The sequence below is a fragment of the Delphinapterus leucas genome, chromosome 7, assembly GCF_059928025.1.
Source record: "Delphinapterus leucas isolate spDelLeu-1000000601 "Yukka" chromosome 7, BTC_Dleu_Yukka2, whole genome shotgun sequence".
In the NCBI taxonomy this organism is placed as follows: domain Eukaryota; kingdom Metazoa; phylum Chordata; class Mammalia; order Artiodactyla; family Monodontidae; genus Delphinapterus; species Delphinapterus leucas.
The window spans coordinates 85642513-85658386 of record NC_143135.1 but is presented as its reverse complement, the minus strand read 5'-3'; the positions used below and the strand labels follow the sequence as shown (position 1 = coordinate 85658386).

Sequence of the window (15874 nt, the reverse complement as noted above, 5' to 3'; positions counted from 1 at the left end):
ATATGAATGAAGCTTAAAAACATTATCTCAAGTGAAAGAAGCCAGTCACAAAAGACCACATATATGATTCCATTTACACAGACTATCCAAAATAAGCAAACCTGTAGAGATAGAAAATATATTAGTGGTTGCTTATGGCTGAGGAAAAATGGGGGCTTGAGGAGTAACAGGTAAAGGGTGTGGGATTTCCTCAGAGGTAATGAAATATTCTATGATTGTGACGATGGTTGGACAACTCTGGAAACATACCAAAAGCTACTGAGTTGTACAATTTAAATAGATGAATTTTATAATACATGAATTATATCTCAATAAAGCTGTTATCAAAAAAGAGGGGATATGAGGGCTTCCCTGGTGGCGCAGTGGTTGAGAGTCCGCCTGCCGATGCAGGGGACACGGGTTCGTGCCCCGGTCCGGGAGGATCCCACATGCCAGGGAGCAGCTGGGCCCATGAGCCATGGCCACTAAGCCTGCGCGTCCGGAGCCTGTGCTCCACAATGGGAGAGGCCACAACGGTGAGAGGCCCGCGTACCGCAAAAAAAAAAAAAAAAAAAAAAAGAGGATATGAGAGACATGCTGAAAATCTTCCACTGAGAAGGGAATAACATGATGCACTAATTTCCAACATATCTAACCATATATCAGGTCTTCAAGGTCTAGAAGAGTTCAGTATCTGATTTAGTTATTTTCTTCTCACTGATAAAAATCACAATTATAAATGCTAATTGTAATACTTAATAATTAAGACTACTCAGAGAATTGTAAAAAGGAAGACTAACTTTCAGAAGTCATGTTTTAAGATGAATCTGCATCAACTTTCCTTTACTTGATACTATGATCAGATTTATATTGAAACTGCAGTAGTGGTCATAGTAGTGAACTTGGATAATACAAGAACATATATAAATAGAATCACTCTTTACTTGCCTCATGGTTCCTGCAAAGCTCTTCTACTCTTCCAAAACTAATGACCCAAACTACTGCCCCCAACTCTGCTCATACCCTTTCCCTCTTTCTCCACCTATCAGATCCAACACAGCCTTTAGCAAAATCAAGTCCCACCTACTCAGAAAGATCTCTAAGACTCTAGCCCAAATTCAAAACATTTTATTTAGGTAAATATTTTACATTAACCTTTTTACATAGCTATCTTATATTGTTTTTTCATATAACATTTCCACATAAACGTCCTATATCCTCAACTCTAACTTTCCTGAGAGCTGACAAGTTTAATTGTTTCATATTTGGTACAATAACATGTCCACATTAAGTGAGTAAAACAAACACACACTTGATTAACTACAGGGGTAAACTGTGGCAGAAGATATTTAAGGCCAACTGACACAAACAATCCCAAATGCTCAGACTAACCCACTATCCCTAAAGGTTCAGTACTTTTATTCTTTCAATAGACTTTTGGGTTTGGGAACTATGAATTATTTCAGTGAAAGTAGGAATAAATAAGTCCCTGAAGTGGCTATGGGTGTTTTTACAGAGACCTCAACAGAATAAGACAGAAGCTGGTGTTCTAAGGGTCTTTCAACCTGAGAAAACCAGAAACATAAATAGAGCCTCATTAAATAATTGTTTCTTGGCACATGCTAAGGCTCTACATTTCACACAATATGTGCAACTCAATACACATGGACACTACTGGAAAAATGCTTCCCCAGCTGCAATGAAACCACTCTTTCCCTCAACTTCTAATCTGAGGAATTCCTAGAAAACTATATAAAGCCATTCAAAATGATATTAATGAGGATATAATTAAGTATAAATGAATTGTAGATCTGAATTTGAAAAAGCTTATGAATCATTATTCTCCTTTATACTGCTAAATACACTTTTTGCAGGAACATATAAACCTAACACAGATGTGAACACACAGACCTGCCAAAACAATTCTGTCATTTCTGGTTTAAAATAACTAGGCAATTTTGATTATTGTGCTTACTCATGTCTCAAAAGAGACAGCACCAGTACTGCCTAGTAGTTCTTAAATTGCTTCTCCAAGCTTCTTAAGTGTGGGGACACCAGGACTCAAGTGGTGCTGCAAATGGAGGAGCGTCTGTGCCAGCACTGAGAAACAGGAAGCCTGCCTCCACCTGCCTCTGCTAAGGTTAAGTCTAGGCTGAAGAAGTACACAATGGCGGGAAAGAGTCTTGCAAACTCTCCTGGAAATAGTGATTTAAATACACACTCTGCTCAAAAGTATATACCCATCTAGACCTAAAACAACCCACTGATGGACAGCATTAGGATCAAACTAATCTCTACAAGTAAACTCACTATAAAATAAAATTACTGGCTGTTCAACATAAGAAGTTAGTTTTTCTAAATTATTTTCTCAACCATCTTTAGAAAAAGGGAAATAGCCAAATATCACTTAAATTTTTATTTTCTCTAGAACAACAGAGGAACACAGCAAGAAAACAGGTCCTAGAGATCAAAATAACCAATACGCAAAGAAAAGGATATGGATGAATTAAAGTCAGGCTTAAGAAAGATTTCACACAAGGTATTTACTCTCTACCTAACCCAGCTTTTCTAATCCAACACAAGGGTCCTACCTAAGATTAACCCATTCAGGCAACAAATATTTTCTGACCCCCTTGTGTTCCCAGTACATTTTTCTATCAAATGGTACAGTCTCAAATTGGGGTAAGAAATCTGATTAAACAGACAAAAGATTAACCAGATTTGAATTTAAAAGACTCTACTTGTTTATTTATTTAGTCATTCTTTTCATTCAACAAACAGCTACTAAAAACCTATTACGATAGGCAACCCTGACAGATATAAAGACACAAAAATGAATTGATATATATTCCCTGCCTCCGTAAAGGTACATCATACGGTGGGAAAAACAAACAATATGACAGTGCAGCGTGCTCAGTGCTATGAGAACATGAGGACAGGTTACTCCGGACGCACACTTTGGAGCACCTGACTTGGTCCCAGCAAACGTAACTACCCACTATTTTAGGCCTTATCAAATAAAAACAACAGTTCTCACATGGAGGAATCTGTGTCTCTGGAATTCATGTTGATCATTTAAACTAGTTTTTCTACATTCTGATTTGGGAGAAACAGACCAAAACAGAACCAGAAGGAAACAGTTCTGACTCTGCTGCTACCAAGCACTGAGAGATAATCATCTATGGGTCTCTCATGTTTCTGCACATTTTAATCAGTTACTCTTCCAGATTATCTTTCAAGGATGTCAACATAGCATACAGCCTTAGAAGACAGAGATAGTATCTCACCTGGGGGCAATTAACAGACTTCCTCCTGACCAGGTTAATAGAGACAACATCTCCCTCTGGGTGAAGGCTGGGCAGGTTTGCTAGCAGTCTTCTTCCTAGCTCTGACACAAACCTACCCTGTGGACAGCTCCAACCTGGGGATACCTCCGCATGGCCCCTGTGGAACTTCAGAGGCAGGGGAACCAATGCAAACTTGAAGCTCATGCAGCCTGCTGTCCCATGAGTTGTCTAGCAACATATATCAAAATATGGCAGGCTAACTTATGGCAAGTAGAGTAGAATCTCAGACTCTTCATGGTTCTTGAAACCTAGAAATAATTTTTCTCTTTTCAGTAAAAGAATAAGAAAAGCCAAATTAACCTGCAATTTCCACCACAGAACAGAGCTAGTTAATGGGAGATGGGGAAAGGAAGAGAGGAAGAGTAACCCAGTATACCACATCTAATCCTGTAACTACAAATCCATTATAAATCTGGTTAGCTAAGCTGGTGTTAGCAGACAGGCTGGAAATTAGATATGTAGGTAGCCTCCAGGACACTGATGCCATATTCTTGGGCAATATGTGAAGGGGGAGAGTTAGAAATAGACTATTATTTCTAAAAACACCCACTGAACACCACTACTTTGTTCAAGTTATTAAATAAAATTGTCCAATAGCTATTAAAACATGTACTACTAAGTATGCTTGAAATTGAGTCAACCTAAAAACACTTAATGGAAAATAGTAAGGAGAAAATAAGATTCACTAAAAGCCAGCTTTTCAGATTTCTTAAAAAAAAAAAAAAGTTCAGTCTCAGAAGATTTGGGTGGGGAGTAGAGATAGAGAACCTAATAGAAATTTACCTACTCTTTGATTTGTAAATTTCTACTTTATGGAATGTCAGCAGATAGGAAAAACAGTACAGATAGATCAAAAAATGCAAAAAAAAACAGTGCTGAACCAAACCACAGGAGAGAACATTATTCAGCAAGTTCTTACTGTTTCTGGAATATGCAACCATTTCCTACAACAAACATTCTGAAATTAGTATATCTCCAAAATTAGGTATCACAGCAAGGAAGAAAGCATTCCTCTGCTCTGTTGCTTCCTATGACATAAACCAGCAGACATGAAAATGCGTGCAGATGGAAGAATTATTCTAATTGTGATCACACAAAAGAAATAATGGGAAATATGCCATTTTAATTTAGAAAACAAACTTAGGTAGGAATTATTATTTGGAGGTAGGCTCTATATTGACTGCCACTGAGAAATTAATTGATTCGCTTATTCCACCAATGTGAGGGGTGGGGAGGGAACAGACCAACAGTAAGAAAATTTTATCAAGAGCGATTACCCCTGAAAATATGAGATGCATCCTTTATGTGCTATCAGAAAAGTTGCAATATGTGACTTCTATCACATTTGCCAAATGCTTAGGATTTTCTTCATATATTGCAGGGACATTTACAGTGCCCAGTACAGTAAGGCACTTGTTTCTAGAGCTTAAAATTAATGCACTGTAAGAATCACCACTGTATTGGCTTTATTAGGACTGTAACATAATATCACTCTGTTTTCAATCATTTATTATGCCAAATAAAAACCAGCAGATTCTCTGCCCAACAGTATATCAGGTCTGTCTGTCACCTCTATTCTAACAGCCAGCAAGCAAGCTAAAAGAAGAAAAGAAAGGAAAAAAAACCAAAAACAGCAACAGCGTTCTTGAGGAGAAAATGTCCAGAGATTGATGGTCTGCCTCTTGCTTAAGAGAGATAAATTTTTTATTCTATGGCAAAACACTCCCAGCTTGAAAAATAAACAAAATTTTTTAAATTCAGTTTATTAAAACTTCATCGTAGATGTTTCTAATTATGGTTTGTTTAGGAAGAGCTACACTATTGTTTTCTTTTATTTTGATACTAAGGATGAAAGTGCTGTCAATGAATGCCACAGGAGAGGCTCATTGAAAGAAAATGACCCCACACTAGAAACAAGCATTCAGTGTCTACCATGTAAAAGATGCTGCAGAGAATGCAGCTATAAGCAAGAAGTGCTGGGATTTCCCTGGTGGTCCAGTGGTTGAGAATCCATCTTGCAATGCAGTGGACGCCAGTTGGATCCCTGGTAAGGGAACTAAGATCTCACGTGCCAAGAGGCAACTAAGCCCACGCACCACAACTATAGAGCCCAAATGCTGCAAATACAGAGCCCACGCGCTCTGCAGCCCATGCACCACAACTAGAGAGAAGCCAGTGCACAGCAACGAAGAGCCCACACGCCACAAATACGACCTGACACAGCCAAAAAATAAATAAATTTTATTACCTGCTCTCAAGGAGATACATCTTACTACACATTTCTCTGTATAGTCAATGTGCCTACCAAAAGCCCACTTACCAATCATTTCTCCCTCTTAATCTTTCCTTGTTTAAAGTACACAACTTAAACAAGGAACTAATACCAAAAAGGGCCAAGGAACACTCATATCCCAACTGTGGTGGTATCCCTTACAGGGCCAAATCCCATTCATCAAAAATAACCCAAAAGGCATGGAAAGGTTAAAACTACACAGTTTTCTAAATGACAAACAGTATGTTCCATTCATTAAACATCATTCATTACACAGACACAAACATCCCACAACACTGTATACTATTATGGCCACACAAACAGAAGAAATGGGGAGAAACAAAAAAAAAGAATACAGAAAGAGGCTTTTGATCAAATAGTAAAAGAGAAAATAATCATCTAACCCAGAGAGAGAAAGAGAAGGCAGCAAAAAAGGTAGAGAAAGAAAAGAGCCAAGAAAACATTCATTTTACTTTTTTAGTAATTTTTCTTTAATCTATTTTATAACATTATTGTTGCTCTGACCAATTTACTTGCTAGCGCCTGCTCCCAAGAGGGTCTGAATTCTCTTTCCATTCCCCTACCAGGCCTAGCTTTCAAGTGCAAATAACCAACTGGCTATTCACAACACATGCTCAGGGCACCAGCAAAACTGGAGTATTTTAAGAAAAAATGTTTCTGAAATAACATATTTCAACAAAAGCAATGAAGTAGTCATCATGGAAAAAATAATAACTTGAGGACTCTGTTTTAAAATGTAGTACTCTTTTTGTTTCAAATTACATATGGGCAGAGGAAGCACCATAATCTTAAATGCTTAAAACATCTAAACGTCTTAATCTAGCAATAGCAGAAGAGTGCCTTACACACTCTCAGGGAGGTGCCTCTCACCATCCAACTATTTGAAATGCTACACCCCACCCCCTTACCATGCTTCATTTTTCCCACAGCACATGTTTATAGTTTTTGTCCATCTCCCTTCACTAGAACATAACACTCCATGAGGAGAGGGAATGGTGATGTTTCAATGCCTGGCACATGGCAGGTATGCAGTAAATATTTGCTGAAGGAGTGAATTTTTTTTTTATCTCATTAATGCTTCATTTAACAAGCCTTCATTTCACCTAAAATAGAAACTTTCATGATAGAAACAAAGCTTCACATCAAAGCAAATGTGATTTAACTCTGCCTGTCACCACCAGATGGCACTAGCTTCAACTGCTGCCTTGGACTCAAGACACAGCATGGATTTTTGAAGCTGTGTTTCAAAAACATACACTGAAAAGAACAAAGTCAAAAGTGAAATACATTTGGAAAAATTTAAGAGTTGGAAAGAAACTTGAACAGTTAAATCCAGTGTCACCACAAAGACAGTCCTCCCATTAAAAAGCTTTAGGTAAATATACATATACTGATGGCTTAGACTCAAGAACAAAGGATCTCACAAAGAGCATACTGGAACTAATCTGTTCATAAGCAGAAAACCTGGCATATTAGTCTAAATTCTCTATAGTTATATTTGTTATATATATATATATATATATATATATATATATATATACACACACACACATACACACACGTACACAAGCACCTGTTGATGACTTTGAAAAGCTCCTTATTTCTGATTATCCTAACAGTCAAGTTCAAGGGCAACTTATATGACCCTCTTCAAGAATAGCCTGTCCTATTTCAAATTTCTGTCATTACCTCCACTTTAGCTTAAAATGAAGATAAGCATGCCCTGATAAATGTAGTTCCTGAAATTTAGGCTATAAAAGTAGGTCATGAGAAAATCCAGTACTAGTCAGCAGTTCCTTTAAATATTCAATATGTATAAAACTAGGAAATGAAGAGAAACAAGTTGAAATATTTTTGATACAATAATGATGCAGCATGTGAAAGAATAAACATCAAGCCAAAAACTTTTAGCTTTCCACTGACAATTTACATCCTTAGGAAATCATTTGCATACAAAACTCAAATAGGGGAGAAAAATATATATATACCTATATATAGCAACTCAGTATGTACATTTAAGCTTCAAGTCACACAGTAACTATTCCTTTTGAATTAGAATGAAGCCTACAAGAATTAAGCACAGGATGCAAAAATAAAATAAAATAAAATAAAAGCACCTGTAAGAAGACAAAAGAACATATATACCAACTCTATTTGAGCTACTCAACATTTAAGATTGTGTTCCACTTCATGGTACCAAAAAATTGAGAATAAAGTTTCTTGACTCCTAGGTTTTATTTTAAAGAGTTTTCCCTTCTGTTTAATTCAACAGCAATATATAAGACCCTTGCATACAAAGGTTATGACAATCTCAGGAATCACCAAGAGAAATGGAAATTAAGACATTCAAATAGGTATATTATGAAGAGCCAAAAAGAAAAGTACTAGCAAAATAGACAATTGGAATCCGGAGGTCAGTTGAATAAGTAAGTAAAGAAAGACTTCAAGGAAGAGGCAAGCTCAGCCCTGAATCTTGAAAGATAAGATGTGAAAGGCTGGAGTGGTGAGAATATCCTGGGAAGGAATCCCTTCCGTGTAAGTGGAAACTCACACTGGGAAGAATGCACTGGACTAGTAGTTTAACAGGGAAGGGGCTAGCTTACAAAGCCCAACTGAAAAGGATGAAATGAAGGGAGGCATGGAAGGTCAACCACATGAAAAAAATAGATCTGAGAGAGGTTCACAGGAAGATGACTCAGAAGAACAACATTTGGGACCAATTACGAGGCTTATCCCACAAGCCAAGTCTGAGGTGAAAACGGTGTGGGACAGAACAGTGGTAGTGCTAGTGGGAAGTAAAGAGGAACACTAAAAGTAAAGAGCACTAAAGTAAAGAAGAACTGCTAAAATGTAGAAATGACAGGAATTGAAAGAAGCACAGTCAAAAGAATCGATGAGCCTGGGCACAACAAATTCCAGTTCTGCCACTTCACCAACGGTGGGACATTAGGCAAGCAACAGAACTTTTCAAAGCCTCTGTTTCTTAACCCACAAAATGGGGATAATACTGTGCAAGGTTGTGGAGAGTTTAAGCAACGAGATGCAATACTCAAAGGCATGGCAGATTATAGAAAACCAAAAGATGTTCATCATTTCCTGATCTTCTTCTACAAAAAACATAGTTGTCTGCAAGAAATTTCTGGAAATAAGTTAACATGGTTCATTCTCATTTTTAAATTAAATAATTATGGGGCTAAAAAAACAGTTAAATCAGCACTCTCCTAAAGCAGCTCATCAGCATGCCCAGTCACTCCCCAAACAAGGGCATTACTTTCTCTAATGCCATTTTTTTTAATTTTTATTGAAGTACAGCTGATTTACAATGTTATATTAGTTTCTGCTGTACAGCACAGTGAATCAGCTATATATATACATATACCCACTCTTTTTAGATTCTTTTCCCATATAGGTCATTACAGAGTTTTGAGTAGAGTTCCCTGTGCTATACAGTAGGTCCTTATTAGTTATCTATTTTATATACAGTAGTGTGTATATGTCAATCCCAATCTCCCAGTTTATCCCTCCTTCCCTTCCCCTGCTGGGAACCATAAGATTACTACATCTGTGACTCTATTTCTGTTTTGTAAATAAGTTCATTTGTACCAGTTTTTTTATATTCCACGTATAAGCAATACTGTATGATATTTGTCTTTCTCTGTCTGACTTACTTCACTCAGTATGACAATCTCTAGGTCCATCCATGTTGCTGCAAATGGCATTATTTCATTCTTTTTTATGGCTAAGTAATATTCCATTGTATATATGTACCACATCTTCTTTATCCATTCCTTTGTCAATGGTCTAATGTCCATTTTTAAATCAAGTCTTAAACATATAAACAATATCTATAACCTAGTATCTTCTATATAATATCTTCTAGAGGTATACTGCATAGTATTAATATCCACAAGAATATTGCCAGTTAATTGGACAGAGAACTCCACCCAGAAAAATATTCATATAATAATGAATTTCATTTAATGACTCCACATTAAATATCTACTACTAACATCATTTTTAGTTTTATTTATAACCAATTGATTTATTTCCACAGGGTACTGTGCTTGCCTAGTTATGGTCTGATTATACCAAATTATAAGTTCTCCTTAAATACCTGGCTATGACATCACCTGACCTGTGGTATCAGTGTAGGCCTTAGCACTCTCCAGATCAATGCAGGACACTGAAAATGTGAAAACTGCTCTATCAACTATGCTAAAATCAAAAAGTAGTCTTGTTTCCTGATACTACATCTGGAATAAATAAAATACATCACTTTTTCTCTCTACAATGCGACCTGATTCAGAAAAAGCCTTTATTTTTCAGCACTACCTTGGACACTGCCTAGCCATTGCACTGGCAAAGTTCTATCAACCCTTTACCTGTATGTTCCTATTATACTTCATCAAGTAGAAATAATAGCTAATTTTAACCATGTTCCTTCTACATACACAAACTGTGCTGGTTGCTTTCTATCTCTAAGCATCACAATAACTCTGCCAGGTAGTAACTTTAGAGAGATGGACACTAAGCCTCAGAAAGGCTAACTACTGAAGCTAAACATCATACCAGAAATAGCTCCCACACTAAACACACACTTTCTTGTGGCCATGGTTTTGCTCATTCTGTACTCTCTGCTTAGAATGCTTAGTCCCCTTCCTATTAACTCATATTCATTCTTTAAGGCTCAACTTCTCTCAGGATGTCTACTCTACTGTGGTGCCAATGTTAACACTTTAAAACATTTGGTTTCAAGAATCAATAAATGAACAGAAATCTAAGATTATGTACTGAAATTTTGGTTTAATAGTCTGCTATGTTAACTAAAGTATAAGGCTCTGAAACTTACTAAGAACCTAGCACAGCCCCTGGCACCTTGTAGGCACTCAGTAATCACTGCTGTGAGGAGAAAAAAATGAAAGCAAGAAGGGAGTGAAAGGGAAAAGGAGAGGAGACAAGAGGCAGAAAAATCCCAGCTCCCAAATATCGGATTCTTGATGAAGAACTTCTAATATATTTATAAGAGAATACTCATAAGCAACAATTTAATAATAAAATTAGCTAACCTATGTTTTACCACCACCAGTGAGTTCCTAAAATACTTACTAAGAATTTTGTGCCAAAATATAAAATTAAAATGTAAACAGAATATAGATTCAGCTCTAAGGACAAAGAATAATTTATCAGTATCATTCAAATCTTAACCAAGACTGATGTATGTTTACTGTTGAGAAAGCTTTAAAAGGACACTTGCTGAGCTAAAATGGAATCCACCTATCAGTCTCTTTTCTAAACAACTGTAAAATATGAGAGAGAAAAGTATTTCCTTAGAGATTTCATTCTCATATTTAAGAACATTTTTTTTGTTTGTTTTTGTTTTTTTGCAGTATGCAGGCCTCTCACTGTTGTGGCCTCTCCTGTTGCAGAGCACAGGCTCCGGACACACAGGCTCAGCGGCCATGGCCCACGGGCCCAGCCGCTCCGCGGCACGTGGCATCCTCCCGGACCGGGGCACGAACCCATGTCCCCTGCATCTGCAGGCAGACTCTCAACCACTGCGCCACCAGGGAAGCCCAAGAACATGTTTTAAAATCATTCTCAATTTCAACATTTTAATTGTATATTCACGCTCTTCTCTAACACTGTCTCTCTGGAAGCTAACTTTCTAGACACCCAACAGCCAAGAAAGCAAGGCAAAATAAAAGTCCCCCCAAAAAATAAAATAAATAAAAAAAAATAAAAGTCCCTTCCCTATGTGGGAGGTCAACCAAACTTCTCTTAACTACTGTAGTGCCTAATCAGCCCAAGTGTGCTCTCTCCCGCCCATTTCTTTCATGGCTCCATCACTCATGACTCCCTCTCCAACGCTAAGGAGATCTGTTTCTCTGTCAATGCCTTGAACCTGTCAAATGGAAAAGAACTGTGACAGGGCAGTCTTCCAGAAGATATCACTTGCTCCTGGCACTCAGTACCTCTCTTCTCCATTTATACCCAAGTCTAAAGAGGTAAACTTATCAATTCTGTATTCAAAGTGTCTGCACACAATGGGTTGCCCAAAATTATCTACAGTGCTGTCAATTACACTGGCACTACCCATTTACAGAAAGTAAACCACACACAAATGACGGTAGGCCACAGAATAAATGAGAAAGAGAATGTGATCTGACATCAGGGATAGATTGTAGTACTAACTCCACCACTGTAACCTTGGAAAAGTCACTTAAAAGTCTCTGAAATTTTAAATAATAGCATCTGCCTTTCCTGTCATGAGGATAAAATGAATACTTGCAAGGAAAGCACTGGTATATGGTAAAATACCAAAAAATATATTATTTTATTAATGATATGATAAACAAATTCCATGTAATCTGTAATCCAATGTGTTCCCACTGACTCCAAGTCTCAATTGAGTTCTACACCTGCTCCAAGGGAGCAAGAAATGAGGAAAAAGATAACAAGACAAAGAGAACAGCCTGTGATAGAGGTAATGAAACCAGTTCCCTTGCATGCCTGGTATGCTGTCCCTAAAGAAAATTCTAAAACAGGAGCAACAAAACTATTTGAACAAAGGCAGCAGTGTCTGAAAAAGTTTTGGGTTGGCCAAAAAAGTTCGTTGCGGAAAAACCCAAACGAAATTTTCGGCGAACCCAATACTTAATCTTAAGAAGAATAGATTCATTTATATATGTAAATGATAGTATTATTTCCCATTTTGTGTAAGGTTTGTTTGGTTTTCTTTACTTTATCAGGTCTATCCTTAAAAACAGGTAATAAAAGAAAAAAGCAGCTTCCAGTGAGTGATGGCTGCAATGCAATACGAAAATATAAAGTGCCAAAACAAAGGCTAAATAGGAAAGTCAAGTTGAGATTGTGGATACAAAATCACACTCAAAACCAAATGCCTTGAAAACATGATAAAGAACAACAACAACAACAAAAAAATGATAATCTGAGTACAAATAAGTATTGATTTTGAAAATTCAAAGCCAGATAACAGGTAAAGTTGACAAGCCTTTCTATTTCTATTTCAGCTAAAGAACCAATAATTTTAACTCTACTTTTTGTGTATAGTACTAGGAAATGTGCAGGAAGATACAGAAAAACATTTCTTTATTGGCTTCTTAAAAATCCTGTAACTGCCCCAAAAGTTCCCTCACATTTGACACAAACACTATAATATTTCCCATTTGTTATGGCTAAAAAAAAAAAAAAAGGAGGTATTTTCAAGATAGAACTTTTTATACTATGCTATGCAAACATATTCTTAGTTAACAGAATAACAGTGATATGTTAACAATGATAACAGTAGTTATCATTGCTATTAGATATTTTTATTTACTATCTAAATTACAAAGCTTGGCCTGCACAGCTATATCATTCAAGTCAAATAAGTCATTTCTGCTCATGTTTATAGAAAATTCAACAATACCTTTTGAATTATTGTAAGTCAATCAGGCAAATCATACTCAGTTTCAAAATATAGATTTCAAAGAATATACTCTACATATATGAATTCTACATAATTCACAGCAAATAAAACTATCAAACTGAAAGAAGATATGAGTGATTCACTTATTCATTCATGAAACATTTGTGAAATCTGCACTAGGTCCTAGACACTGTAACAAGCCGTGAACACACACTGGTCAGTAAGACAATAATTTCAGGAAATTCAAAATCTAGTAAGGAAGGCAGGCAAAAAATGTGGTGGGAGGTATAAAATAATTAAAAGCCAGGAATAGTAATTAAAGTTTAAGGACATCTTGCTAATCAACAGGAAAGAGACCAATATCGTAAGAGAAAAAAAGAGAGAGGAAAACAAGCAATACACACACAGAAATTATACAATGGATAAATAAATGAATAATGTTCAATAACAGAATCAAGGAAAAATAAATTGAAATAGTAAGTTTGAATTTCTCACTAACTGTTTGTTTCAAAACAGTAAAAACATGTGGATATTCGGTGTTGGTGTTAGTAAATGGGCACGGACATAAAGCCAGTGGGACAATGATCAATATGACCTCTCTGCAGGACAGTTTGGCAAAATGTATCTAAAGCTTTTAAAACGTGTCATGTCCTCAAAGTCATTACAGGAAAACTACAAACCAATATCCCTTATGAACACAGAAGCAAAGACCCTTAACAAAATATTAGCAAATAGAGTCCTGTAATAGATACAGGAAAGCACATCACGAATGAGTGAGGTTTATCATAGGAATTTAAGGTTGGTTCAACATTAGAAAAATCAATGTGCTGACAGAATAAATAACAACAACTCTATGTTCACCCTAATAGGTGCAGAAAAAGCATCTGACAAAATTCACCATCCATTTCTGATAAAAACACTAAACCAGCCAGAAATAGAATGAACTTCCTCAACCCGTTAAAAGCATTTACAAAAAACCTACAGCTAACATCAGATGTAATGGTAAAGGACTGAATGTTTCCCCTCTCTAAGACAGGAACAAGACAATGATGTCCATTCTCACTACTGCTGTTCAACATACAGTGTAATCAAGTAAGAAAATGAAATAAAAGACACACAGATTGGAAAGGAAGAAATGAAACTATCTTTATTCACAAATACCATGACCAGCTACAGAGAAGATCCAAAGAAAACTCCAAAGAATCTCAAAAAACAGCCACAAGAACTTAACAGGACAGTTTAGAATGACTGGTATGCAAAAACTGTACTTCTATATTCTAGCAACAAAAAATGAGAAACTGAATTTTTTGAAGTATTTATAATAGCATTGAAAACTATAAAATAGTAAGTGATGGATCTAACAAAATATGTGGTAAGACGTACATGCTTAAAATTATTAAAAAATGCTAAAAGATATTAAAGAAGACCTAGATAAATGGAAAGATATGTCATATATTGAATCAGAAGAGTCAATATTGTTAATTCTCCCCAAATAGATTTATAGATTCAATGCAATCTCAATGAAAATATGAAAAGACTTTCTATAAATATTAACTAGCTGATTCAAAAACTTACATGGAAATGCAATGGTCTAAAAATGCTCAAAATTTTTTGAAATATCAAGTTGGAAGACTAACACTATCTGACTTGAGATTTACCATAAAGCTATACTAATTGACACCGGTGTTATTTATGAAACGGTAACTGTATAAAACCAAGAGAGTCAACACAGAGACCTAAACGTACATGGTCAACAAAGAGTCAAGGTAACTAGAATGGAAAAAGGACAGTAATTTCAGAAAACAGTACTGGTTCAACTGGACATCCACATGGGGGGAGGGAGGCATTGGAACCTCAACCCTTACCTCATACCGTACACAAAAATTAAATTGAAATGAACACTAGCCCTAAACTCAAGTGCTAAAACTATAAAAAGTCCAGAAGAAAACGTAAGAGAAAACCTAAATCAGACTTCAAAAAAACAGATTATTGGTCAAGATACGAATATTAGACTGAGAATACCTAGATTCAAACTCCGACTTTGCCAATAATTAATTGTGCACCTCACTATTTTATTATCTCTGTATCTCCGTTATTTTCCTCTTACTTGTATAATGATAGAGTACCTACCTACAGGGTTATTCAAGGACCAAATGAGATAATGTTTAGAAAATGCCTAATACATAAAGTACTCAGTAAGTATGTTTGCTACTTTTAAAGTTTTTATTTAGTTACTTTAAAAAACACCTATCCAGGGCTTCCCTGGTGGCACAGTGGTTAAGAATCCGCCTGCCAATGCAGGGGACACGGGTTCGAGCCCTGGTCTGGGAAGACCCCACATGCGGTGGAGCAACTAGGCCCGTGAGCCACAACTACTGAGCCTGCGCTCTAGAGCCCACGCGCCACATCTACTGAAGTCCATGTGCTCTAGAGCCCGTGCTCCACAGCAAGAGAAGCCACTGCAATGAGAAGTCCACGCTCTCTTCAACTAGAGAAAGCCGCACACAGCAATGAAGATCCAACACAGCCAAAAATAATAATTAATTAATTAATTTTTAAAAACACCTATCCAAGTTTCATAGTTCAAAATTTAATATTTCCTATTGTGACTCTTGTCACAATATTGTATAAAGAATTGTATAAGGAATAAGAGTTCAGGTTCATTTTTCATTCAATTCTCTCCAAAGAAATGATCAAGAATAAGGCATACAAAATTAAAACGAAAATAAGGGAAGGGTGGAGAAACATATTTACTGTGCACCTACAAGTACCCCAGGAAACAGGTGCTTTACCTTGATTATCTCTTTTATTCCTCCTAGCAGGTGC

At 36.5% G+C, this 15874-nt stretch overlaps 1 protein-coding gene across 5 annotated transcripts in view; it reads right to left on the bottom strand.

Annotated features, from left to right (window-relative positions):
* DDX10 (DEAD-box helicase 10) overlaps positions 1-15874 on the bottom strand; it is a 287937-nt gene that overhangs the window by 215180 nt on the left and 56883 nt on the right. Inside the window, exon 14 of one of the 5 annotated variants that reach the window (XM_089915517.1) lies at positions 1-15874. This exon is cut by the window's left edge and continues 10008 nt beyond it. The exons of the other annotated variants lie outside the window; for them this stretch is intronic. Within the exon in view, the coding sequence (XP_089771643.1) occupies positions 15716-15874 (159 nt within the window). The 3' untranslated portion in view covers positions 1-15715. 5 annotated transcript variants of the gene reach the window in all.